General features: G+C 43.3%; 1 protein-coding gene across 1 annotated transcript in view; it reads right to left on the reverse strand.

Annotated features, from left to right (window-relative positions):
- LRRC1 (leucine rich repeat containing 1) overlaps nucleotides 1–27,001 on the reverse strand; it is a 222,710-nt gene that overhangs the window by 14,509 nt on the left and 181,200 nt on the right. Inside the window, exon 10 of the mRNA XM_075340301.1 lies at nucleotides 15,751–15,834. Coding sequence (XP_075196416.1) covers nucleotides 15,751–15,834 — 84 coding nt within the window. The remainder of the gene's footprint in view (nucleotides 1–15,750; nucleotides 15,835–27,001) is intronic.

A 27,001-nucleotide genomic window follows, 5' to 3' on the forward strand; every position in this document is an offset into this window, starting at 1 on the left:
CGGGATTTAACTTGTGCCGGCATGGGGGGGGGGGGATGAAGAGGCTGGCATTTTAAGTGCCCACCGGTGCGCCAGTGGCATAATCGTGGATCACTGATGGCTTGCTATGACAACAGGTGCAGCACTCCTTTGAAACTCTGCCTATGACCGGGCTTCAAAGGAGACTGATTTTCACTGTATTCAGTAATGCCATAGCATTAGTGTATATAGCACAAGATCAAGTCCCCAAGGGTACTATGACGAGTGAATAGTAAAAATATATATTTTTTTTTTTAACAAACAAGATTTTTTTTCCCAAACAAAAACGATCAAGCAAAGTCAGCCCCCTTTTGCCCCATTAAAATAAAATTAACATAATCGGTAAACACTTAAAAAAAAAAAATTAAAAAAAAATAAAAATGAATTCATGAACGCCGAAATAACTTTTTTTTTCCCACTGCAATACCACAAAAAATGCTGTAACAAGTGATCAAAACACGTTATCCATCCCAATAGGTTATTACGGTGGTTAAAACGCCTTGCCCCACAAAAAAAAAAAAAAATAAGCCATAGCACAGCTCCGGCAACCTAACAATGAAAACGTTACTGGTCTTTGCATGTGGCAACACGATCCCCCACCCCCCCTTTTTTTTGGGGGAGATGGGTGGGGGGGGGGATGGTGCAAATCTTTGCTTTTCTTTCCCCCCACTAAAATTATCATGAAAGAAAAATGGACATTATTGATGAGCTAGCACTAATTTGCTTGGATCTCGTAAAAAGCAGTTGGACGCTTGGATATGTGCGATTCGATTACCCAATTATAATGGACGTCAATAGGAAATGGGAGCTTTTTTAAGAAGATTTCACGGAAAGGTGCTTGAGTTCCCCACTGACTAACCATTATACGTGGGTACTTAAGTTGCACCCATTCGGGCATCCAAATGCTCATACTTTGTGCTCGCTCATCACCGCTCGGGATCAGAAGCCTCGCTCAAGATTTTGTAACGTTCGCGTTTGGGGTCGGAGATAAGGCGAACTTGTGTACAAACCACGAACTTAGACTTTACAGTTATGGGATGAGGCAGGGACTCGGGGAGGGCTGTAAAATAAAGAATATATTTAAAAATAAACATTGACATACACACAGGTTCCGCGATGCATCTTGCAGACTCTGTCTCCCGGCTGCTTTCCGATCCGATCATTGCTGTGCCCCCTGGTAACCACCACTCACGACAGAACCTTCCATGATGTAATAGCCATGTGACCAGTCTGGTGTGAACATTGTATTACCTCGTGGGTTACAGACTGGTCACATCAATGAAAAGGAGAAAAGGGTGGTGTTCTAATGAGGAGATCACCAAAACAATTATGGCAATAAATATTCAAAAGTTTATTGTAGGAAAAACACCAACATAGTTTAAAAACATCTAAAAACATGAAGTACAATAAACATCAGAGGTTTGCTATAATAAAGCATAAGCCTCTGAGAAGTGTCCACCTCAGAGATTTTAGACCATGTACTGCAATCAATAACACCAATGAAGCATAATCATACAGCATGCAAAAAAAAAAAAAAACACAGCAAAGATATAAGTGTCAGTCCTAAAGACAAATGGCTAATACATTAATATGTAAAAATCAATAAGCAAAACTGCCCAAATACATATATCACTCCAATCAACCATAGGCTAGGGCATGGAAAAGCTTGTAAGATGGAATAAAGCAGATTTACATATAAGTAAATATATACAACTCCATAATCTTTACCAGAATCATGATGGAAAAAGAGGCATGCAAAATAATTCCCATTAAGGCAAACAGAGCAATGGTGAAAAAGCAGTCATGGAGGAGGTGGAGACCTAAGGCAACCTCCCCCCCAACGCATATCGCCATTGTGTTAAGTGGAAAGAAAATTTACAACACATGTTTTGTCATAGAGAGGTGGTTTGGTAATGCTGATTACATGAGATGTGTGAGGATCACATGCAAGTTCCAGACTGGTCACATGGCTATGACGTCATGGAAGGTCCTGTAGTCAGTGGTGGTTACCCAGGCGCACAGCTGACCGGCCTCAGCTATGCACTCGGGTGAAGTCTGACAGCTCTCAGCTGAGTCTGTGTGAGCAGACCTGTGTGTCTTCTCGCACAGAGTAGCAGAGCTGAAGATGCTCGCCCGCCTTTGGACTACGTCGGAGGGTTGTTTTTTTTGGGTAATAAAGATGGAGTCCTAAATGTCTTCTGTTTTATTTCTAATAGAATATTTTTTTTCTGTGTTTTATTTTACAGTTAAAATAACAGACAATCACAGACGCTGTCACAGAGTGGGCGTCTATGATTGGATGCTGGAGCAACCTGAAACCAGCCCATACATTCTAGCATCTAGAATGTATGGGCAGATTCAAGGTTACTCCAACAGCCAATCACAGATGCCCATTCTGCTTGACAGCGTCTGTGAATGGCTGTTGGGTCTCACACATAGTAGTGTAAAAAAAAAAAAAAAAAAAAAATGACATAGCGCTCTGAAGCATTTTTGATTCTCAGCACAGATAAAGTTGACGGTTACGGGCTGCCATCCCCATCTGCCTGGCTTTACTTTTGCTGCCAATCAAAATACAGGAAATCCATGAATTTTTTTTAATTATTTCCAAAAATTAATGGAGAGAAAAAAGAAAAAAAAAGGGTTGGCTCCCACCATATTTTGATCGCCAGTCAGGTAAAAACAGGCAGCTGGGGGCTGGGATTATCAGCGTGTACCAGTTTACCAGCTTTTTATTTTCAGTTGGTCATTTGGTACTAAGCCCGAAATTCATGGTGTCATGCCAAATTAGACATGGCCACCATGAATTTTTAGTAAACCGTTAAAAAAAATCTTTTTTTTTTTTTTTTATTAGACATAAAACAAAAAGAAAATTTAGTCTCCATCTTTATTATAAAAAATTCTTAGCTCTGCTTCATCGCTCTGTACAGACAAGTGTCTCTACAGAGCAAAAAGCAGGCTGACACTGAGGGTATGATTCCACTTGCTTATGACTCCTGCGAGTCTAGCATTGCATCACCCCGCACGGTACACACTCTGACAGGAGCGCCTCAGCTGCATGGAAATACATGCAGCCGACTTGCTCCTATCAGGAGATTGTATCACCCGGTGTGATGCACACACACTGACATTCAAAAGTTCAATCGAGTCCAAGAGCCATGGACTCCGGTGAACCCTGACCTCACTGCGAACACGGCCGAAAACAGACAAAGCCTGCCGAGAGACAGCAGTGCAGTGAATACCCCCGGAAGTTAATGACTGACTTGGAAGCAGAAGCAGCAGGGAGACAGGAGTCTGCAGGACGCATCGTGGGACCTGTAAGTATAATCATAATTAATTTTTAATAATGTGCCTGTTTTTACAGCCCCTGGACCCGAACTGTAGCACGAACGTCCGAGGAAAGCTTGTGTTTGGGATCGTGTGCACGAACACTGTGTTCGGAACGGACCCCAAACCTTACAGTTCGCCCATCACTAATAATTTTTACCACAAAATGTACACCGGAAAAACAATTCCACAAAAAAAGTCAGAATTGTGTTTTATTCACAATTTCTCATTTGGAATTTTTTTTTCCTCATACATTACTGTTAAAATGAATGCTGTTATTCAAAAGAACAATTCATTCTGCAAAAAAATAAGCCCTCAATGGCTCTGGGAAGAAATGGAGGAAAAAACAAAACGCAAAAAAGAAAATTGTCATGAAGGCGTTAAAAGGATAATATGCCGTATTTATTTTCATGAATATGATTTTCCCTAACTGCAATCTAAAATAGATACAGAAAGTTTGCATTGTATGAACAAAAGGTGGTGGAAACTAAATTAACATACATGAGTTTGGAATCTTGCAGATATTTGGATTTTTGGTACAGAATCGACACTAGTGCACCCATTTAAGATTTTATGTGGATGTTAAAGTTCCAGCAGCTCCTACGGCATCTAGAACTACCAACGGGCCTTACTGTGCAGCTTCTGCTGCAATCAAATGGGACTTGTCACAGATATCTGATGCACAGCGGGATAGAAATAGACATGGATGAGAAATTGATTAAATATATTCTTCATGGTCAATGGAATGATGAGGTTCATACAACTGTAATATAGGAATAAATTAATGCTGACAAATAGGTAATTGATAGAAATGTACTACCGACACAATATTTCAACATAATACAGTGTGATACATAGCCTTGTCTTAAACAAATTATTCATTAGTTATAGAAGTTATTAGTAATTAGATATAGGAGGATGTCTTTTACTTTCACATCCAAAGCCCAATACAGAGTTGAACGGTTTTCTTGTGACCTGAGTGCTTTGTGGGAAGCAGGGCTCCTCAATTTCCCTTACTATGACTCAGACTCCCTCATGCATGGCTCCTGTTTTAGTGATAAATTCACTGTAGTAAAATGGTAACATCATTATGATGATGAAATAATCAAGCTGTTTAGACCGAACATAAATATCTTTTTTGGAATACAATTTAGAACACAAAAAACTTTAATAAAATTGTAAATGTGCAATACACTGTGCAGTAAGTAGGAAAAACACTTTTCAACAAAAACATACTGAATAACATTTGTGCAGTCTATAAATTTGTTCTAAGATATAGTATCGCCTCCATCAGATCCTTCTTCATAGATGACCTCAAGTCTGACCTAATTATCTTAAAGGGAACCTGTCACCACTTTTTTTTTGGCTATAAGTTGTGGCCACCACCACCGGGCTCTTATATACAGCATTCTAAAATGCTGTATATAAGAGCCCAGGCCGCTGTGACAACGTAAAAAACACTTTATAATACTTACCTAACGGTCGCGCTGCGGTGGAATTGGGTCACGGAGGAGTCTCCGTTGTCCGGTGCTGGAGCTGCCTCTTTCGGCCATCTTCGTCCTCCTTCTGAAGCCTGTGTGCATGATGCGTCTACGTCATACACACTCGCCGGTCCTGCGCAGGCGCACTACAATACTTTGATCTGCCCTGCTCAGGGCAGATCAAAGTGCGCCTGCTTAGGACCTGAATGCTGGAGAGTGTGGATGACGGACGCGTCATGCACCACGGCTTCAGAAGAAGGACGACGAAGATGGCCGAAAGAGGCGGCCCCGGCACCGGACAACGGAGACGCCTCCGTGACCCAATTCCACCGTAGCGCGACCGTTAGGTAAGTGTTATAAAGTGTTTTTTATGTTATACCCCCGGCCTGGGCTCTTATATACAGCATGTTAACAATGCCATCTGCAAGTAAACTTCCTCTTTGGGACAGGTAAAACAGCAAGTTCTTCTACTCTTATTAAATCCACAGCTTGTAATTTTTTAGTCACTTTAAATGGGTGATTAAGCAATTCCTTCAATTCAGCCACCTGTGTCCACTGACCTTAATCTAGCGTTACCTGAGGGTTGGCCATGTCTACAAGAAAGGGTTTTAGCTTAAGCAATCGTTCAATCATTAAATAAGTGCTACCCCACCAAGTGGCTTGATGGACAAATTACCCCTTTTCCACCAGCACATCTCTTTAAGATAAATTAAATTTTAGGGGTTCTGACAGTAATAACCAATTTCCTCACTTTGCCAATAAGAGTTCCAGCAGGTCCCTCTTGCCGGCTGCAGCGTGTGCACAACACAGCAGATGTGACAAAAAGTAGAGAGATTTGAAGAAGCTTCAACAAAATCATTAATTTATTTATTCACTTACATAGTGCTACTACTTCCACAGAGCTTTACAGATGTGATTATCACTGTATTGAGGCTTACAATCTAAATTCCCCATCAGTAAGTCTTTGGGAGTGCAGGAAGAAACCAGAGAACCTGGAGGAAACACACGTAAACACTGGGAGAATATCCAAACGCCTTGCAGATGTTGTCCGTGGTGGGATTTCAAGCCCCCAGCGCTGCAAAACTGCAGTGCTAACCATTGAATTCTAAATTATAATTTTGCTGTTCTTATGTAGTATTATCTGTTTGTTCCTCAGTCACATGAACAGGACTGTGGCTCCATCTCAATCACTATTCTCATTCATTGGTTTTATTGTACTTATGTTTGAAACATTGTCAGTTACAATAGCAAGAACCTGTTCTAGCAGATCTGAGATAAGTGCAGGCATTCCTTCCTTCCCAGTGTGTTTTTACCCTTATCTGTAGAGGAGGAGCTTTACTACTTACCGTATGTACATAAAGTGCAGCACAGATTCATCTCAACTAAAAACCTAGATCCTTAGATCAGACATTTATAGGACATTTCATAACTTTCCCAAATTATTTTGAAAAATATTCAGCACATACGGCACTGAACTACTGTGCCCAATTTATTATATATAATAGGAGTCTGAGTCTGTCTATTTTATACTGACTCCACAGTCCTGGTGGAAAGTCACTTAAGTAGCAGATAATTGCATATGTAATTAACATATTCTATAAATATGTAGTTATCATACATTTTCCTTAGACCAGGGGCCACCAAACTGTGGCACAATAGCCACATGTAGCTTCTGGGCCTATCATTTGCTGCTTGCGGCCGTCTGGCAACTTACTGCTTTACCACGAGGTCTAACAAACAAGTTATGAAGAGTGTGGTCTCCTGATGGGGACTTATGAGAGTAGCCTCACACAGAATAGCAGATCTCGATGTGCATATACTAGAGAGGGAATAAATATGGTAAGATGGAGATATTAGGATACTCTTAGAAAGGTTTGGGGGGTTTTGAAGCAAGATGTGATAGGAGCTGGTAGTGTTTCATGCAAAAATTACAAATGGGGGTAATGTGGGAAATCCTGTATGCAAGTATACTGCCTATAATGGGACGGAGTCACAAGGTGCTTTCTGTGGAGAAGCATTGGCTGTCAATATATCAATAATTGGGCGACACTACAGTGGGGGAGGGTTTGTGTGCTCAGCTGGCTGTGGATCGTGACCGTCTCTCACAATGTGTCTCTGAAGGTGAAAGATTGGGGACCACTGCCTTAGACCATCAGAAACTACACCGCATAAAAACCAGTTTTTACAGATAATTTTCAAGCAATTTCAAGTCCGGTGAAAGGTCAGTGCGTAGCCGTTGTCTAAAGTACAAAACTTATATTTTGGTACACTGGAAATGCCGCGCATGATAAGAGGAGACAGGACTGTCATATTTTGCTCATTTATAGTCTACGCCAGCAATAAGCAACAGGTGTGATATGGTTTTATGTCGGATTTCTAGAAGTGTAAAAAACAGATCACAGGATGTGAACCCAGCACAGAAAAGAACATTGAAGCATAACATGCTTCATGATGCCGGTCTTTATTTCACATCATCTCAGTGGATGCCTTGTGCTTAGCCAATTTATCACTGACGCATGCAACGCATTCACATATTCTCAACAGGGACAACCATCAGGTCAGTGATGTAAGGAGAGGTCACATCAAACTTCCCTGAAACATGGCTTCTAACTGTTTTAGATCAGACAATGCTACCTATAACACATTCATTGACCAGGTTTTGTTTGACTTTTTTGGAAATTTTCGACCTCTGAAAACCAGTATTATTTTTCAGATCTTTGAAATGTACAAATAAAACTTAGGTTACAAAATAAAAAAAAGGATATATTAAATCCCAATAGCTATATACAGTACCTTCTTAAAGTAGACACCTGGCACATTGACAATGTCACATAACACATCATACAAGCATGCTCCATCATGGAATTTTGACTCAGTGATTTTGTTTAGTTAAAAAAAAAAAAATGCATAAAAATGTATATTATTGGCTAAAATTGTGAGCCATTCAGAAAATCAGACCAGATACAAGAGAAAAGTCTACATTTTATATATATCTTTATAAATTCATCAGCATTGGAATGACCAATAGTTCGATTTTATGCTGGAAGATTTAAATCTGGCATATGCTACTTTAAAGGGAACCAGTCACGTCAGATAACGCCATTAACCTGCAGATATAAGCTTAAAGGGGTGATCCGACACCTAAATTGTATTTTCTATTTATCTTTACCCGCTAATCACTTTTGTAACTTTATTACACAATTCCCTATCTAATTTCTTAAGTGTTTTTTTTATTGCACTTCCTGTGATGATTTGTTTGAGAGAAATCACAGGAGGCTGGAGCTGCAGTCACTACCCACAGCGTCCATTGCCCCTCCTGGAACAGGACATCACCAGGGGTTAGCACTGCAGATACTTACTAGTTTCTTGCATCGCGGCCCCCCGAAGAAGTCCTGGATCCTGAATGATATGTGATGGACGCTGTGGCCGAGGGTTAGTGGAATCTCAGCATGTTACTCATCTCTCTTTGACCGCTTCTGTTGCTTATGTGAAAGGTGTGAGGAGGGAGTCGCGATAAATGCAATGTGTAAAGAGTGCTTTACACGCTGCGACATTGCTAGCAATAGCTGGCGACGTCGTGCGCGATAGCACCCGCCCCCCGTCGTTCGTGCGACATTTGGTGATCGCTGCCGTAGCAAACATTATCGCTACGGCAGCGTCACACGCACATACCTTTTCAGCGACATCGCTGTGACCGACGAACAATCCCTCCCCTTCAAGGGGGAGATGCGTTCGGCGTCATAGCGAGGTCACTGCTGTGTTACTAAGCGGCCGCCCAATAGCAGAGGAGGGGCGGAGATGAGCGGCCAGAACATGCCGCCAACCTCCTTCCTTCCTTATTGCTGGTGGACGCAGGTAAGGAGATGTTCGTTGTTCCTGCGGTGTCACACATAGCGTTGTGTGATGCCGCAGGAACGACGAACAACCAGCGGCATGCACCACCGATATTATGAAAAGGAGCGACGTGTCAACGATCAACGATTTTTGATGCTTTTGCGATCGTTGATCGTCGCTCCTTGGTGTCACACGCTGCGAGGTCGCCAACGATGCCGGATGCGCGTCACTAACGTGACCCCGACTAAATATCGTTAGCGATGTCGCAGCGTGTAAATCACCCTTAACACCAGTGCCGGTCAACAGCACCTAGCAATGCCCTCAAACAAAGCATCGTCAGTTGTGGTGTCACTTACTGCTTCTACCACCGCCCTCAAATGAAGAATCATATGGGTGAAGCACTAGAACTAGCGAGTGACACCAGTGAGTGACACCATGATGACTGTTTGAGGGCGGTGCTAGAGGCAGTAAGTTCTTGATGCTTTTATTGACAGAATTTTGGGATATATAGCATTTTGGATCACTTTTAAAGTGAACCTGTAATGTGGAAAAATGCTATTAACCTGCAGATATGGGGGTCATCTGCAGGTTAATCTAAACCTGCCCGGCGCCTTCACATTAAGCCCCGCTACTTGGAGGAAAAGAAGTTTAATCGTCCCGGCATCATTCCGTTCTCAGTCATCGAGGCGGCGCCAGTACTGACTGGTTCAATCACTGCTCTATGTATGGAGAGTGGTGGCTTTAACCGCACCCCCCCACTGACTGACAGCTGCTCTGCATTAGAACCAGCTGTCAGAGGGGGGCGGGGGTTGTGGTTACAGCAGCTGCTGTCCATACAATCAATCTGCAATCAATCGGTTCCTATAACCATCAACAAGCTTCTTACACCTCTCAACTGAGATTTTGGACTACTCTTCTTTTGCAAACTGCTCCCGGTGTCTTATATTTGAAGTGAGCCTTCTCCCAACAGTAATTTTAAGATCTCTCTACAGGTGTTCAATTGTATTTAGATCTGGACTCATTGTAGGCCACTTCAGAACACTCCAGAGCGTTTGGGGTCATAGTCCTGCTGGATGACTTAGTATGCAAACCCAGCTTTCTGACACTGAGAACTACATTGCGACACTAAATCCTTTGGTAATTTCAGATTTCATAATGCCCACCACACAAACAAGGCACCCAGTGCCAGAGGCAGTAAAATAACCCTAAAACATCTTTGAACCTCCACCATATTTGACTGTAGGTACTGTGTTCTTTTCTTTGCAGACCTTAATCCATTTTTGGTAAACCGTAGAATGAGGTGTTACCAAAAAGCTCTATATTGAGTGCATCTATTCACACAACACTTTCCTGGAAGGATTTTGACTTGCATACACTTTGGCAAACTGCATTCTACCTTTTCTATGTCTGTCAACATTGGGGTTCTGCTGGGTCTCCTGCCATAGCATTTCATTTAAATGTCCACGAATAGTTTGCATCGACACTAATGCAAAGTTTGAATTTCTTTGGAACAATTTTAGTTCCCAAGCCTTCAGTTTTCTTCTCTGGCCAATTTTTTGGGATTGTGTGTGAAATTATGTCCAATTTGCCCTTTTTTTGTATTGTTCCAATACTCACAAAGTTTAGATCTATGACATAGCATGTGTAATTGCAATAATTTTCAGGATGAAATACTTCATTTTCTGGACAAAATTTTATGGCTGCCAACACTTTCGGCCACTAGAGCTAGGAGAGAGCGGCAGTATGTGAGTATATTAATACATTCACACTACACTACAAAAAAAATATTAATGGGAGTGCAAGATAATTTAGCCAAGCTCTTCAATTTTGTTGGAAGCAGCAAACCTTTTAATGTTTACTAAACGTTTGTCTGATTCATGCAAATTCTAGAGAAATATTGGATTGGAAATTAAACATCCAGTGAGAAATGGGATTCTGAAGAATCATCTGTCACTATCTGCACAAAATTATGTTTGTTACTTGGCCATACCAAGGAAGTACAAGCGCTTGTGCTTAGTTTCAAACGCCACGTTAGACCTTTTCTTTCCATCTTTTCCTTTATCTTGGTCCTCAAAACCAAGGAAGAGGGATGCAGAGATAGATGCAACTAAAGTATAGTGGGGGAAAAAAATATTTGACGCACTGACGATTTTGCGAGTTTTCCCACCTACAGAGAATGAAGAGGTCTGTAATAGAGATAAGCTAACCTGTCAAGGTTCTGTTCATGTTTGACGACTTTCCCGGTGTTCGCCGAGCTGCTCGATGAACATATCTGATCACCATTGAATTCAATGGGAAATAAAACTTGTGTTAAAAAGGGCGAGGTGGGCTACAAAAGAAAGAAAATAGGTAATAAAGCAGGAGCTTTAAACTTACAGAATGTCCCGCGCGGCTGTCCCACTACTTCCGGGACCGATCATTATCCCTCATGCATATGCACTTCTTCCCCCACCCACAGTGTGTGATAGCGTTTGTGATTGGTGCAGTAAGACTGCTGGTGTCTCTGATTAGTTGCCTTCACAGTAGCTGTCTGTCTGCCAGAGTGAAGTGTAAAAAGTAAATTAAAAAATTGGCGTAGGGTCCCCTGTGTATTGATACCAGCACAGATAAAGCATAAGGCAACAGGCTTCAGACCGCAGCTGTGCACAATATCTTGGCTTTGTATAAAAATACGAGGGACCCCATGCGTCTTTTTTGTTAAATTAAAAGAACCAGCTTGCGATTCTTAATGACACTAATGCAGTACAGAGACAAATAATCATAGTCAATAACCAACATACTACGCAAAAGGGGGAATGTGTCAAATAATTGGTCCTGCCTGTTGACATTATATCGATCCCACAGGCAATCTCCAGGTCAGAGCAGATATACATAAAATAAATGAACTTAGGGATAAATGGTTACTAGAACACAACTCAAAAAAAAAAGACTCCTGGTGGGGGAAAAACATTCTCTTTTATGAATCCAGCCAACTGGTTTAAAGGGCCTAGCAGGTTTTGTTTCTGACATAGTCCAGACTTGCATGCAAATGTTATTATCTTGTTTATTGCTTTATATAGCTGTAAAAGAGCGGATATAAGTCTTACCCAAGCTAATGAATATTGTGTGTGTCAGTTCCGGTACTGAATCATCCATAGTGTATTATAAACCCCAGATAATCACTGCTGACAGGGAGTCTGTGTACAGACTGAGGGTGATGAGTGAAGCAAATAGTACGAGACCATGATACAGAAGCCCCCATGTGGATGTCAAATAACCCTGTGGTAAAGGTTATACCATTTACAAAAGGGAGAAATTAATATAGAAGGGGTAGTTTTTTTTATATTTTCTATATTCTATGTAGAATTTACCAGTTTAGTAGTCTCATATTATTTTTACTAATTTCTTAAAGGCAATCTGTCACCAGGTTTTTGCCCCCTAATCTGAGTGCAGCATAACGTAGGGGCAGAGATTCCAGCGGCGGTGTGTCACTTACTGGGCTGCTAAGGCTGCTTTCACACATCCGTTTTTTGCCGTGCGGCACAATACGACGCTCTGCAGAAAAAAATGCTACAGTTTTCTTTTGCCACCGGTTGCGTTTTATCCCGCATAGACTTGCATTAGCGCCGTATTGTGCCGCATGGCCTTGCGTTGCGTCCGTTTTTTGCCGGAAGCGGCATATTTAGCCCATGAGGCGGCCGGATGGAACGTTGCCTGGCACGTTTTTTTGTGCAGCGAAAAAACCGCATCGCGCCGAATCCGGCGCGATTCACAATGCAAGCCTATGGATGCCGGATGCGGCGTCCTGCAGCAAAAACCGCATCCGGCCGCCGGATGCGGTTTTTTTGCACTGTGCATGCTCAGTATCAAGCCGCATCCGTCAAAAAACGGACGGGCCGCATGGAAAAACTTATGCAACGGATCAGTTTTTTTCGCCGCATCCGTTGCATAGGTTTTTGAGCCGGATTGTGCCGCTCAGCACAAATCGGATGTGTGAAAGCAGCCTTAGTTTAGTTTTGATAAAATCACTGATTAATCAGCAGTAATCATTAGAGGACTACTTGGCTTGCTGTCAGGTAGTTCAGCATATTCATGAGCTCTGTATAACTGCTAGATCTACAGGAGAAAAACATTTATTTTATCAAAATGACAGCAAACAGTTCAGTAAGTGACATCGCTGGAATCAGGGTCTCTGCCTCTACATTATGCTGCTCTCAGATGGGGGAGCAAAATCTGGTGACAGGTTCCCTTTAAGGTCTCATATTTGATATATTTGCCTATATCATGTAAAATATTTTGAGACACTTATGGGTGTCTGACTATTCTGCCATGCGCACAGAAGTAATAGTTGGAGTAGGATGCTTTTTCAGTTCCTCATTCGTAATTCTAGTAAAAGTAAAAAGTGATTTTTATATACTTTCGATCCCTCAATTAAAAAAAATGCCATCATGTACAATATACAGTCTTTGCTTTCACAATCAATGACTCCATAGGCTTCCAAAAGAACAGAATTACATTGAGTACAATGTGAGCAAGTGGAGACTATTGATTCATCATCGCCCCCCCCCCCCCCCAAAATAATAATAAAAAAAATATGTCTGAAAGCTGTGCTATTACACAATGGCATGCATGCTTCAGTGCCTGTTGGGCATTCTGTGCACTTGAAGGAAAGTTATAAGAATTTAGACCTTATTCTCAAGAAACTTAACTACGAGGATCAAGTCTTGTCAATTTGTGGTGATCTGAAAGTTCACTCTTTGCTCCTTGGGCAGCAAGGAGGAAACAAATTACCAATGACAAGTGTGAATGGGACATCCCAGATAGGACTCATCATTGCCACCAAATGAGAACACTCTTGAAACCTGGACTTAAGAATATACCGTATTTTTCGTTTTATAAGGCGCACCGGATTATAAGACGCACCCCAAATTTAGAGCTAAAAAAAGGTTAAAAAAAAAAAAAAAACAACAAAAAAACGGGGTCCGTCTTATAATCCGATGTTGTCTTACCGGAGGGAGGCAGCAGTGGTGGTGAAGCGGGGTCACAGGAAGCAGAGGTTGTGCTGGCAGCCGCGATGGGTTAGTAGCATCAGCCGCAGCGGGTCCGTAGTGGCGGCAGGCGTGGCGTCCATGGTGGCAGCAGCGGTCAGTGGCGGCAGGAGCCTCAGCAGGTCCGTGGCGGGAGCTGCGGCGGGTCCGTGGCTGCGGGTGACAGGTGGAGCAGGCCGGTGAAGTAAGGGTCAGTGTGTCCGCGGTCCCGCTTCAAATGATGGCGCCTGGAGCGGCGCATGCGCAGATGGAGCGCTCATCCAAGGGTTTCATTTGCGCACGCGCTGACTCCTGTCGCCATCATTTGAAATTGGGACCGCGGACACACTGGGACACCTGCCGCACAGCCGCCCGCCCGAAGCACACACGCACAGAGTGACAGCGAGCAGGCCGTCCGCCCACCTGCACGCACAGAGAGGCAGGCGGCACCGACAGGCACCCGGCTGCCCACCCGCCCGCACGTACAGAGAGGCAGCCGGTACCGACAGGCACCCGGCTGCCTGCACCGACAGGCACCCGGCTGCTTGCACGCCCGCCCGCCGAGAGAGGCAGCTGGCACCGATGGGCACCCGGCTGCCCGCATGTACAGAGAGGCAGCCGGTACCGACAGGCACCCGGCTGCCTGCACACAGCCACAGGCACCCGGCCGCCGCACAAACAGCACCCCGGTAAGCTGTATTCAGATTTTAAGACGCATCCCTCATTTTCCTCCCAAATTTTTATGAGGAAAAGTGCGTCTTATAATCCGAAAAATACGGTAGTTGTGGAAAGTTTAGTCGAGCCCACTAAAGTTCTCCTGTCAATACTCCACATTAGCCCAGGGCCACACGGGGACTAATGCTATGCTTGCATGATACTCGGCTCATGCTGGCAGCACAGCAGGAGCAGAGTGTCATGCGAGTGTCACTGCAACTGAGGTCCGATCATGAGAGCAGATCTCAGCTGCGGGGTCGGGCTGGCCCTGAGGAGGTGTACCGCGAATGCAGTTAGATCTTTCTCTCGCCCCATAAACTTGAATGGGTGCAAGAGAAAGTCTCGGATTATAATAGCAGCATGCTGCAACTGTTTTCTCGGTCCGATTGGGGCCGAGAAAATACATAGGCTGATATTGGTCCGAGTGGAATGCGACGTTTTATCGCATTCCACTCGGTCCGATTTTCATGCCGTGTGTCTTAGGCCTTAACCTTGGACTGACTAAGTAGTTTGTGAAAGCTCTACTGAAAGAAGAGCAGACTTAAGTACCAGTGTACTAAATTTCAGTGATTATCTGAAGCAGAACTGAAGGAAGGCATTTTTGTGGGTTCTGATATTCAGAAACTCATGTTCAAAATAAAATAGAAAGCTTTAGAGAAATGGGCTTGGGGTACTTTTAAAGAAGTTGTGAAGAAATTTCTAGGTAACAAAGATCCAAAATTTAAGTCCATCGTGGAGAACATGATAAAATCTTTCAAACCCTTGGGTTGTCTAATGAGTTTGAAGTTACATTTTTTACATTCCCAATTGGACTACTTTACTGAAAACCTTGGTGCTGATAGCGAAGAGCAAGGAGAAAACTTTCATCAGGATTTCAAGAATGAATGATGATACCAAGGAAGATGGAACGTGAACATGACGCACGACTGCTGGATGCTTCACAGAGAAGATCTGCAGGCTTTATATAAGAGAAAAGGTATCAGGAGACGCTTGGAAGAGAAAAAGCGCAAGAATTGGCAATAAAGTTGCACAATGAGTTCAAAAATTATATTTGTATATTATATATATATATTATATATATATATATATATATATTATATATATATATATATAGGCAAGTTTTGTACAAAATCCATACGGGATGGTTTAAAATAGAAGTGTTTTATTTTTTTCCTTTTTAAATCAGGGCATAAGAAAACACAAGAATCAGTCACTGGATTTGAAGCAATTTTCATAAAACCCAAATTTTGAATATCCGTGTATTTAGCAACATTAATCTTAGCTGTAAACCTCAAGAGATCTTTACAAGCAGTTAAGTAGAACTTGCCATAGTGACATCTATTTAGCAGAATTCATACATTTCATTCTCTCACCTCTTTTGGCAGGGACATTAATTTATTTCTATCAACGTTCAAGTTGTTCAGCTTCTTTAGTTTCCCAATGCTTCTTGGCAAAACCTGTGGATATAAACAAAATAGTCTGCATAAATCGATTTTTGGCCAGCAAAACTGCTGAACGGTTACAATGCTGGAAAACATAAGATATCAGATTAGGCTTCTAGCATGCTTCATTCTCTATCACAGCAGTGTAGAAAAAAAGTGTTACAGTCGTATTTGTGCTGAGGTTTGGGTTTTTTCCCCACTACATCTGATTATGCTGTTGTTACCCCCAATGTGAAGCCATTTAAACACTGGCTGAGCATCGAGTGTACACGAGCACCCAGATGCTTGCTCCGGTGGCCTGCACACATCATGCACACAATCTTTGAATTCGAGCACAGTTTTTTTTGCTTTTTTTTTTTTGAGGGGGAGAGGGTAGAGGGGGACGGGGGACGGGGGGAGTCTATGGTTGGTACGAACACAAACTTAAAATTCAGGTCCACTCATCTGTCCCTGATGACAATATTGGAGATGGTTATAACACGCTACTGACACCAGAGGTGGGTTTCCTCTATGCAGTCAATAGCAGTTCTTAACCACTACTGTAGTCCCCAAAAAAATGAACCAGAAAAAAAAAAAAAAAAAAAAAAAGGTACCTACCAAAACATTTCTAGAAAATATTGGCGTTTTCCATAGCTACATAAGAAATAAAAACAAAGACATCTACCAAACTCCCTGAAAATTATAAAAAAAAATCCAAAGGATTTCCAGAACAAACGGAGTTTAAACACTAAACAACAGACAAACCAAGCAATGAATTAAAAAAAAAAAAATTACCACCTATAAAGAGATCGGCAGCTTTTTGTACAAGATTTGAAAAACCCCTCAAAGTAGGGCCTTTTCTGGTAAAAGACCACAATGACAAATTGCACCACTCCAAAAGGACTGCCGTAAAAAGTATGGACACTTCCATCTGACACATATAGTATATGCCATGGATGTCTGATGAATGGGAGTCACAGACGGTGACGTGCCATCTCTTGAAATGCGGCGTGTCCGTTATTGGGCACACAAGGTAGGAGCACATGCACATTGTGACTACTTATGGTTTTCAGAGTTATGGAAACAGTTGAGAGTTTACAGCTCTCATATTATAAATTAAAAAAAAAAAAACGAACAAAAAAACCACCCAAAAACAAATGTATGGCCACAGCTTTACCATTGTATGTTGAGGATATCAGAGATATATGGCATCTCTTCGCTTTAAGGGCTCGATCACATGAGCATATACAATGGCTGAGTGCAATCTGATGTTTTACCGGATACCCCTTGGACTAATGCTACACTATGAGGCAGTTTAGATCTGAATTTTTTTTTTCCTATGTTGATTCAACATGAGAAAACAATTGCCTCATTCTGTGACTGGCAGCATGTCTCGAACAATGCGAACAAATTCACGTCAATGGGTGATTGCAAAACATCAGACTGTAAGATATCATCCGAATGAAGTCCAATATACGCAGAGACAGACAAGAAAGAAGATGGAGAAAATAAAGGGAATCTGTCACCAGGTGTTTGCTACCTCTTCTGAGAGCAGCATAATGTACGGGCAGAGACCCCGATTCCAGTGATGTGTCACTTAGGCTAGGTTCACATTTCTGTTGTTTTAAATCCGTCAGATCCGTCAGCAACGGATCAGTTGTTTTTTAGATGTCAACTGACGCAACGGATGTGTTTTTCACAGGATTCCTTTCACAGGAATCCTGTGAAAAAAACTGATCCGTCGCGTCCATTACATCCGTTGTGCGTCCGTTTTTTGACGGATCAGTCATGATCCGTTTGTGTTTGGGACAGTCCAGTGGGTGTGCCAAACATGCTGGGCATGCTCAGTAGAGCATGAAGGAATCCAGCACTGGATTCCGTCGTAAGACTGATTACAACGGAATCCAGCACCATAGACATACATTACAAGCTTGACGGATGGCGACGGATTCCTGAGCGGTGCGTCAATTTTGACGGCCAAAAAAACCGTTCCATTTTGCGTTGCTCCCGCCCGGCGGTCAGTCAAAAAAAATGACTGACCACAGCGCAGCGGATGCAACGCAGCGTCATCAGTCGCAATCCGCCACTAATACAAGTCTATGGGACGCAACGGAATCCGCTAAACGGATGCCGTTGTGTATCATAGCTTCGGATTGTGACTGATACAATTTAACGGAAATGTGAACTTAGCCTTACTGAACAGTTTGCAGTCATTTTGATTAACCCCTTCAGCCCCGGGGCACTTTCCGTTTTTGCGTTTTTGTTTTTTGCTCCCCTTCTTCCGAGAGCTGTAACTTTTTTATTTTTCCGTCAATCTTGCCATATGAGGGCTTGTTTTTTGCGGGACAAGTTGTACTTTTAAACGAAACCATAAGTTTTACCATATAGTGTACTGGAAAACAGCAAAAAAATTCCAAATGCGGAAAAATTGCAAAAAAAGTGTGATGACAATAGTTTTTGGGATGTTTTATTCACAGTGTTCACTATATGGTAAAACGGATGTGTGGGTATGATGCCTGAGGTCGGTGCGAGTTTGAAGACACCAAACATGTATAGGTTTACTTGTATCTAAGGGGTTAAAAAAAATTCACAAGTTTGTCCAATAAAAGTGGCGCACGTTTTGCGCCATTTTCCGAAACACGTAGCGTTCTTATTTTTTGGGATCTATGGCTCAGTGATGGCTTATTTTTTGCGTCTCGAGCTGACGTTTCTAAAATGGTACCATTTTTGCGCAGATGCTACGTTTCGATCGCCTGTTATTGCATTTTGCGTAAAACTTGCAGCGACCAAAAAACTTAATTTTGGCGTTTGGAATTTTTTTTAATTGATTTTAGATTTTGATAGATCGGGCATTTCTGAATGCAGCGATACCAAATATGTGTATATTTATTTATTTTTTAACCCTTTAATTTTCAATGGGGGACAAGGGGGGGTGATTTGAACTTAGGTTTTTTGTGTTTTTTTATTTTTTAAAACTTTTTTTTTATTTTACTAGTCCCCCTAGGGGGCTATAGCGATCAGCAATCCGATCGCTATTATCTATCTGCTGATCACAGCTATACAGCTGTAAACAGCAGATACAGTCACTTTCTTTTTCCCTCTGTTCCGTGCCGAGGGAAAATGAAAGTGAAACATCATAGCTGCAGGCGTCATCACATGACCCTGTGCTACGATGGCAACCACCGATAGTCACATGATCACGCACGTGACTTCCGGTGGGGGCGGCGGTAAGTAAGAAACATGGCCGCGCGCATTTAGATCTTGCTGCCAGACTTTGGCAGCAAGATTTAAGGGGTTAATGGCTGCGGGTGGAAGCGATTCCACCCGCAGCTAGCAGGCACACGTCAGCTGTTGAAAACATCTGATATGTGTGCCGACCGCCGCTGCCTGCCCGCGGCAGGGGGCTGGGCTTAACGGGACACGCTCCATGACGGATATATCCGTCCATGGTTATGAAGGGGTTAAATCAATGTTTTCTCTGTGCAGATCTAGCAGTTATACAGAGCTCATGGACATGCTGGACTACCAGGCAGTACGCCAAGTAGTCATCTAATGATAATCTATTGCTGACTAATCAGTGTTTTTATCAAAACTACACTATGCAGCCCCGTAAGTGACACACCGCTGGAATCAGGATCTCTGCCCCTACATTATGCTGTACTCAGATTAGGTGGCAAAAACCTGGCAACTGATTCCCTTTAAGTTCTCCATCTTCTCCACACCTCTGCTCTGATTCAGCCATGCGATTGAACCGGAGCACAGCAGATGATACTCGGTCACGCTCGTAGCGGAGTTTGAGCCCAGTGTCATTAACATATCACATCCGATGACAGAATCATCGGATGCTATACACCAGTGTGACCCCGACCTAAGGCTGCTTTCACACTACTTTTTTTTAACATGCGTCATGAACGTTTTTTTTGCTGTAAAAGCGGATCCTGCTTTTACAGCAAAAAAACGCATGCAAATGCATGTGTTATTTTGCAGGATCCTGCCACTTGAAGTTTATGGGCGGGCATTGGAGTCATGTGATCGGGAGTCAGTGGAACTGAACGTGATAGACTGGGAGCCGGCATCTGACAGCTGCGGAGGCTCGTAACCAAGGTAAACATCGGGTAACTTGCTTGGATATACGATACCCGGGCTGCCTGCTCCCTGCACACGTAACCAACATAAACATCGGGTAACTAAGAAGCGCTTTGCTTGGTTACCCGACATTTACCTTGGTTACGAGTGTCCGCAGCTCTCAGGCAGGGGAGAGAGAGGAGAGGGAGGGGGAGAGAGACTGAGAGGGAGGGGGAGAGAGACCGAGAGGGAGGGGGAGAGAGACCGAGAGGGAGGGGGAGAGAGACCGAGAGGGAGGTGGAGAGAGACCGAGAGGGAGGTGGAGAGAGACAGAGAGGGAGGGGGAGAGAGACAGAGAGGGAGGGGGAGACAGAGAGGGAGGGGGAGAGAGACAGAGAGGGAGGGGGAGAGAGACAGAGAGGGAGGGGGAGAGAGACAGAGAGGGAGGGGGAGAGAGACAGAGAGGGAGGGGGAGAGAGGGAGGCTGGTTTCTGTGCATGCTCAGTAGAGCAAGCAGGATCCGGTCTACCAGCATGCCAGCGTTCACATGTGTTTGCATGCAGTATAGTCAGGATCCAGCAATTTGCAGTATTTGGACGCAGCTCAAAAACGCTACAAGTAGCGTTTTTGAAAATGTTAAAAACCTGCAAGTCGCTGGATCCTCACTATAACGCATGCAAACGCATGTGAACGCATGTTGACGCGAGTACATTGCAAATGCATTGAAATAAAAATGCATTTGCACAGGATCTGTTTTTGCGTTAAAAACCGTTCATGACGCATGTTAAAAAAAAAACAAAAAAAAAACTTGTAGTGTGAAAGCCGCCTAAGGCTACTTTCACACATCAGTTTTTTGCAATCAGGCACAATCCGGTTTGTGCCTGATGCAACGGATCCGTGTCAGAGTGTGTAAAAACTGATGTGACGAATCCGGTAAAAAACTGATCCGTTTTTTTTTTTTAAAGCTGAGAGAGAGAGGGAGAGACCCCGTAATCCCCGCATACGCAGGCACTCCCGCACGCATCATCCCCGCACACACCCCGGCACTCCCGCACGCATCATCACCGCATACACCCCGGCACTCCCGCACGCATCATCATCACCGCACACCCCGACACTACCTCAGTGATGTCACCGCTGACAGCGTGACTCCCTCAGTTGCTGCGTGGAGCTGATAGAGAGCGGCGGTGTTCCATGGCCGCTCCTGTCAGCTTCATGTAGCAGAGCTGAAAGCGTCGTGGGACCTCTCTGGATTACGTCGGACCAGGAGGGGTATTTGGGGATTTTAATAAAATGGGCAAAGAGGGTGTTTTTTTGTACTTTATTCCAAATAAAGTATTTTTTTGGGTGTATGTGTTTATTTACTTCCACTTACAGGTTAATCATTGGGGGTGTCTTAGACGCCTTCCATGATTAACCCCTTATTACTCCGATTGCCACCGCACCAGGGCAATTCGGGATGAGCCGGGTAGAGTCCCGGGACTGTCGCATCTAATGTATGTGGCAATTCCGGGCGGCTGCTGGCTGATATTGTTAGGCTGGGGGGCTCCCCATAACGTGGAGCTCCCCATCCTGAGAATACCAGCCTTCAGCCGTGTGGCTTTACCCCGGCTGGTATCAAAATTGGGGGGGACCGCACGGCGGTTCTTTTAATTTATTTATTTTACTGCAAGATATAGACCCGCCCACTGGCGGCTGTGATTGGTTGCAGTGAGACAGCTGTCACTCAGCATGGGGGCGTGTCTGACTGCAACCAATCATAGGCGCCGGTGGGCGGGGAAAGCAGTGAATATGAGATTGAATAATGGGCGGCTGGCATTTTCAAATCAGAAGCCGCCAGAGCAGTGTGACAGCCGTGCAGCACCGCGCCCGTGATCGGTGAGTGGATGAGAGTGAGTGAATGAGTGAGTGAGTGAGTGAGTGTGAGAGAGAGAGAGAGGCTGGGGCCACACAGGGCACTACTGCGATGCTCGCATGACACTCAGCTCGCGCTGGCAGCACAGCAGGAGCTGAGTGTCATGCTAGCGTCCCTGCGTCTGCGGTGGACCACAGCTGCGGGAGGCGGGCAGGCTCTCAGGAGGGGCGGGCTGGCACGGAGGAGGGGAAGGTGGGATTTATCTCCCTCTCTCCTCCGTAGCCGGCTATTGTGACTGTCGCTCTGCATGCATGGTACACCGGTGTACCGCGAGTGCAGTGCGATTTTTCTCTCGTCCCATTCACTTGAATGGGTGCGAGAGAAAAGAGTCAGGCATTACAGTTGCAGCATGCTGCGATTGTTTTCTCGGTCCGATTAAGGCTGAGAAAATAATCACTCATGGGTGCTGACACACAGGCTAGAATTGGTTAGAGTGGAATGCTATGTTTTATCGCACTCCACTCACACCGATTTTCTTAGGCCAGAGAATCACTTCTGGGCATGCTCAGAAGTAAAAACCGAATCCGGTACATGCTTCCGGTGTTGATGCATGCCACCGGATTCAGCGTGCATAGACTTTCATTATGCACCATGCTGCACAGCGCCGCACCCGGCGCTGTGCGGTTTTTTTATGAGACAAAAAACGTTGAATCAAACGTTCCATGCGGCCACCGCATTCATTAATTAAGCCGCATCTGGAAAATGCCGGATGCAACGCAAGGTCATCAGGCACAATCCGGCAACAATACAAATCAATGGGGACAAAACGGATGCGGTACCGGATCCGTTTTCACCGTTTTTTTTCCGGATTGTGCCTGATGGGAAAAACCTGATGTGTGAAAGTAGCCTAAGATGCAAACTAGGTAAAAACATGCTGAGGTCTGCACTCGGCAGATCATAAACACTTTTGCCTGGATTGTTCCTTTAAGTTACTTAAAGTTACAGAACTAGCTGTCCTATAGTTCCCACTATGACAGTACCAGTTACACAACAGTGCCACCCAGATGGCTGGCTTCATAACAGAGTGGCAAGTCAAGCACAGCGTGTTCACTCCAGCCATAACGCGCTACAAAAAAAAAAAAAAAAAGAAAAACAATAGATTGTATGTATAAATGTATTAGAAATAAAAAAAGAAAAGAAAACAAGAACAGTGTGGATTGTTGTCATACTTTTCTGACTAAAGCAATTTGCATGTTTCCCCCAGGAATAGCTTTCTTCCTTAGTTTAGACACATGCATTGTTCCCTCATGACAAGATTTTGCCTTTGAAACATATTAAGGGAAAAATCTCTATTTATTGCGCTCATGTACAGACAGCAGAAAATAACAATGTATTATGATTGCTCATGAAGCGGTGGCTACACAATGATATCCATTTAGAGATTCACGGCTGGAAGCCTCTTTATGTACGGAGAAAACCTTTTATGGAAAAAGGCAGAGATAGCAGCCAACAACGAGAGGTGTAGAATAAAAGGAGCACCGATCAAAACCACAAAGTTTTTATTAAAAAAGAAAAATCAAGAATGTTTTATAGTTTTTTTTTTGTTTGTTTGTTCATTGTCTGATGTTTTTCAAGTCCTATAGAGAAACCTAGAAAATCTTTCTATACATTTTTTTATGTAACATTGGTAAGTAGTAGTTTTGGTGATGAAGAGGAAAAAGAAAAAAAAAAAAAAATAATAAAAAAATGGATTTAGTGCTTTGCCCAAAGTTTCAGACGTCTGTGTTTAATCAGGTACAAGCCACATGCATGGTTATGGTCACGCGCGTTTGCATACGTGTGACACGTGCCGGAGACGGGTCTTTGAAATAAAAAGATTTTCTATATTCGCCTGTATCTAGCGCTAGTTTTTTCGGCTCTGCTGTCTCCCGCTTCTGACTGCCACTGAGGACAGCATCGCGGGGACAGGTGACTATTCAGCAAGCAGTGTGGGTGTGCAGTGACGTCCAGGAAATCATTTGAGTTCACAATGAACTCTGATGACATTCTGATGACACCCCCATGACACCCGTGCAAGAGGGGTTATTATGTCTAAAATGACAAGTCTGCAGTTACTCTGACTGCAGACTTGTGAATCCTCACTTTGCATGCACTGAGCCCTGTAAGGATTCTCCAGTGTTAGTGGAGTAAAACTGAAGATTTCATAATGAAAGTTATATTATATTAACCTTACTTTCATAATATGGTTTAAAAAAAATATTTACATAATTAAATTTTCAAAGGGACAAGTGTGTGCGTGTGTGTGTGTTGGATTAGGTAATGCAATATGCCTACAAAGAAGAAAAAAAAGAAAAAAAAAAAAAAGGTTTTCTCGTACGTACTTGAAATAGTTAATCTCATTTACTGGGGTAGCACATTCCAGAGAGTTGGTGCAGCATGGGAAAGATCTTGCAGAAAAAAGTGTGCGGTTGGGATAATGTAGGACGCCAAATACATTCAATAAAGGTCAGTTGAAACTGTCGATCTTTTATTTTGAAACCATTAACCATCTGTATATGGGAGGCTGTACAAATTAGTCCAGCGGGGCACATAAGGATTGCACTATTGAAATTTCAATGGCCGCTTCTGTTGTTTACAAGAAAAGATAAGCAGCTGCCAGAGGTACCCGTGGAAAACTTCTGAATGCTGGAACGAGCCGTTGTGCTCAGGTGTATGGGGAAGCTGAGAGAGTATGCCGTCTGACAGCCATCTTGTGCATGCTTAGCCGCAGATTAAAGAGCAGGGATAGGTTGGCCGACAGACAAAAGAGCTGTAGAGAGGTGTAGCCCTGTGGAGACACTAGTGGGTGAAACATTTAAGCCATACTCAAAGCGCACCAATCACCAGGATTTTCCTATATAACCTAAAGCCAGTGTTATACTGACACTATCAGGCTGATTCTATACATACCTTTAGTTGTCAGCTATGATATATAGGTTTTGAAACACAAGCAAGTAAAGAAAAGTTTGTAAAATGAGCAGCTTTTTGAATGGCAGCAGCTGCCAATCAGCTGATAGTTGGGGTGGGCATTCATAGTGATTCCTGCCTCCCTGTCTGTCCATTCTCCCCGTTATTTATGCTATTTCTATTATAGAATCGTTTTACTAAGTGACTAGAAGGACCTGTGCTGATGTCATACCCATGTGACCAGAAGAGGCGGGAGGCTTAGTCAAAATAACTGATACCGGGAAGAAACATTATTTTTCTGTTGGCCGAGGCCCTGCCCCTTCTGATCACATAGGTATGAATCAGCACAGGTCCTTCTAGTCAATTAGTAAAACGATTTTATAATAGAACTAGCTGTAGTACCCGGGCGTTGACCGGGATAGTAACTGTCCCTCTGCCCGTCTGTCCCTCTGCCCGTCTGTCCCCCTCTATCCATCTCTCCTCGGACATCATATTACCTCACACATAAGCTACTTATACTAACAGTTTATTTTGTTCCTATAGCAACCACTGACAGTTGCCATTAATAGCCTGTAGCTCCCACCTCCATTCAGTTTAATGGAGGGAGGATTTTTGGAGTGTAACTAATGCGCGGGGTTAAATTTTCCCACCCAAACATAGTTATGACGTTCCCTGAGTCACATGGAGTGTCTGTGCAAAATTTCGTGATTGTAAATGCGACGGTGCGGATTCCTTTAGTGGACATACATACATACACTCAGCTTTATATATTAGATTAGCATAAATAAAAAGGGGAGGATGGAGAGGCAGGGGGCCGGAATCAATATGAATACCCACCCCAGCTATCAGCTGATCGACAGCTGCTGCCACTCAAAAAGTTGCTTAGTTTACAAACTTTACTTGCTTGCGCTTCAAAACCTACACATCATAGCGGACAACTAAAGGTATGTATAGAATCAGCATGAAAGGGCCAGTATAGCACTGGCTTTAGGTTATATAGGAAAATCCAGGTGATTGCTGCACTTTAAGTGAGTAGACTGGCAGAAGATGGAGACCTTAGTGAAGAGACTGGCTAGATGAGCCTGGCTGCGGCATTCAGGATAGGCTGCAAAGACACTGGATGGGAGGAAATATATTAGAAAGTGAATAACCGTAATCAACAATAAGCATTTAATAGTTTCCACAGTGAGAAATAGATGGATTCTGGAGATGTTCTTGAAATGTACAAGGGAATCAAGATAAGCTGTAAAAAGAAAAATCTGAGTGGAACGTAGGCTGTAGACCCTCGGCATGGGCCCAAGCTATAGTGGGGCCACACACAAACGGAAAAATCAGGATTAGCTATGAAATGATCTTATAACACAAGAAACCAAAAAGGACAAAAGTCCTATTTTTACATTGTTACAAAGAATCCTCCTCTGCTCCTTCATGATGTAAATAGGAAAGCTTTAGGTTTCTGTTACCAGCACTGAGCGCTTTTATATTGGTTTTGAATTATCCTAAATGTATCCTACAGCGTTAAATGTAGGCTAGATCATCAAAGGGCACAGACAGCCAGAACAAATAGTCATTTACTTCCCCTGTATGTCAATCCCACCGACTGATCCAAGCTGCCGATACAGACACTTTCAATTACTACATAAAACATGAAAATCGGCCACACGTGACCGCTGTGGTCAGACTGCACCCTCATTTCCAACTCTCTGCCCTTAGAAAACATTTGCAGGCCAAAGAAAGAACAGATTTCTGTCAGGGCAAATTACTCTCAAGTGGCAAGCAAAAGCGCAGTGAGGACAGCTGGAAGAGTCGGCACACCGGGCAGCATCGTGGAACAAATGCATGTGACAGTGCATTTCTAACAAGAACTTCTATGTATTTGTCTGCAAAGAATAATGTGAGAAGGAAAAAAACAATGGAGACGTATGTACCAAAGATGCCAACTTATCGCACAATAGCAGAGTGGAGGAACATACATTTTCCCCCTGGAGCGGAGTGTAATTGTGAGCGTCAGTGAGTAAAACTGTACTCTATATATAGGAAAAGCACGTAACGCAGCACTGTGATGGGTGCGAGTAGTGCACAGAGCAATGATAGATCCTTTAACACCACAGTACACTTACCCATTTACTTGTCATACTCGTTTATAGGCAAGCAATAGTGGGTATTACTGCCTGGTCATTACAGGGCAACCAGTATGGTGTACGGAGGAGAGCTTGTTGCACTGATGTCAGAATGGATTAAAAAACAAGAAGCACAAAACGTAAACACTTATTCTTTCTTAAAGGGGGGGGGGGGGTGTACATTTTTTCTTTTTACTTAATTGGGTAAGCAGGAGAG

Source organism: Anomaloglossus baeobatrachus, chromosome 3 (genome assembly GCF_048569485.1).
Source record: "Anomaloglossus baeobatrachus isolate aAnoBae1 chromosome 3, aAnoBae1.hap1, whole genome shotgun sequence".
Lineage (NCBI taxonomy): Eukaryota > Metazoa > Chordata > Amphibia > Anura > Aromobatidae > Anomaloglossus > Anomaloglossus baeobatrachus.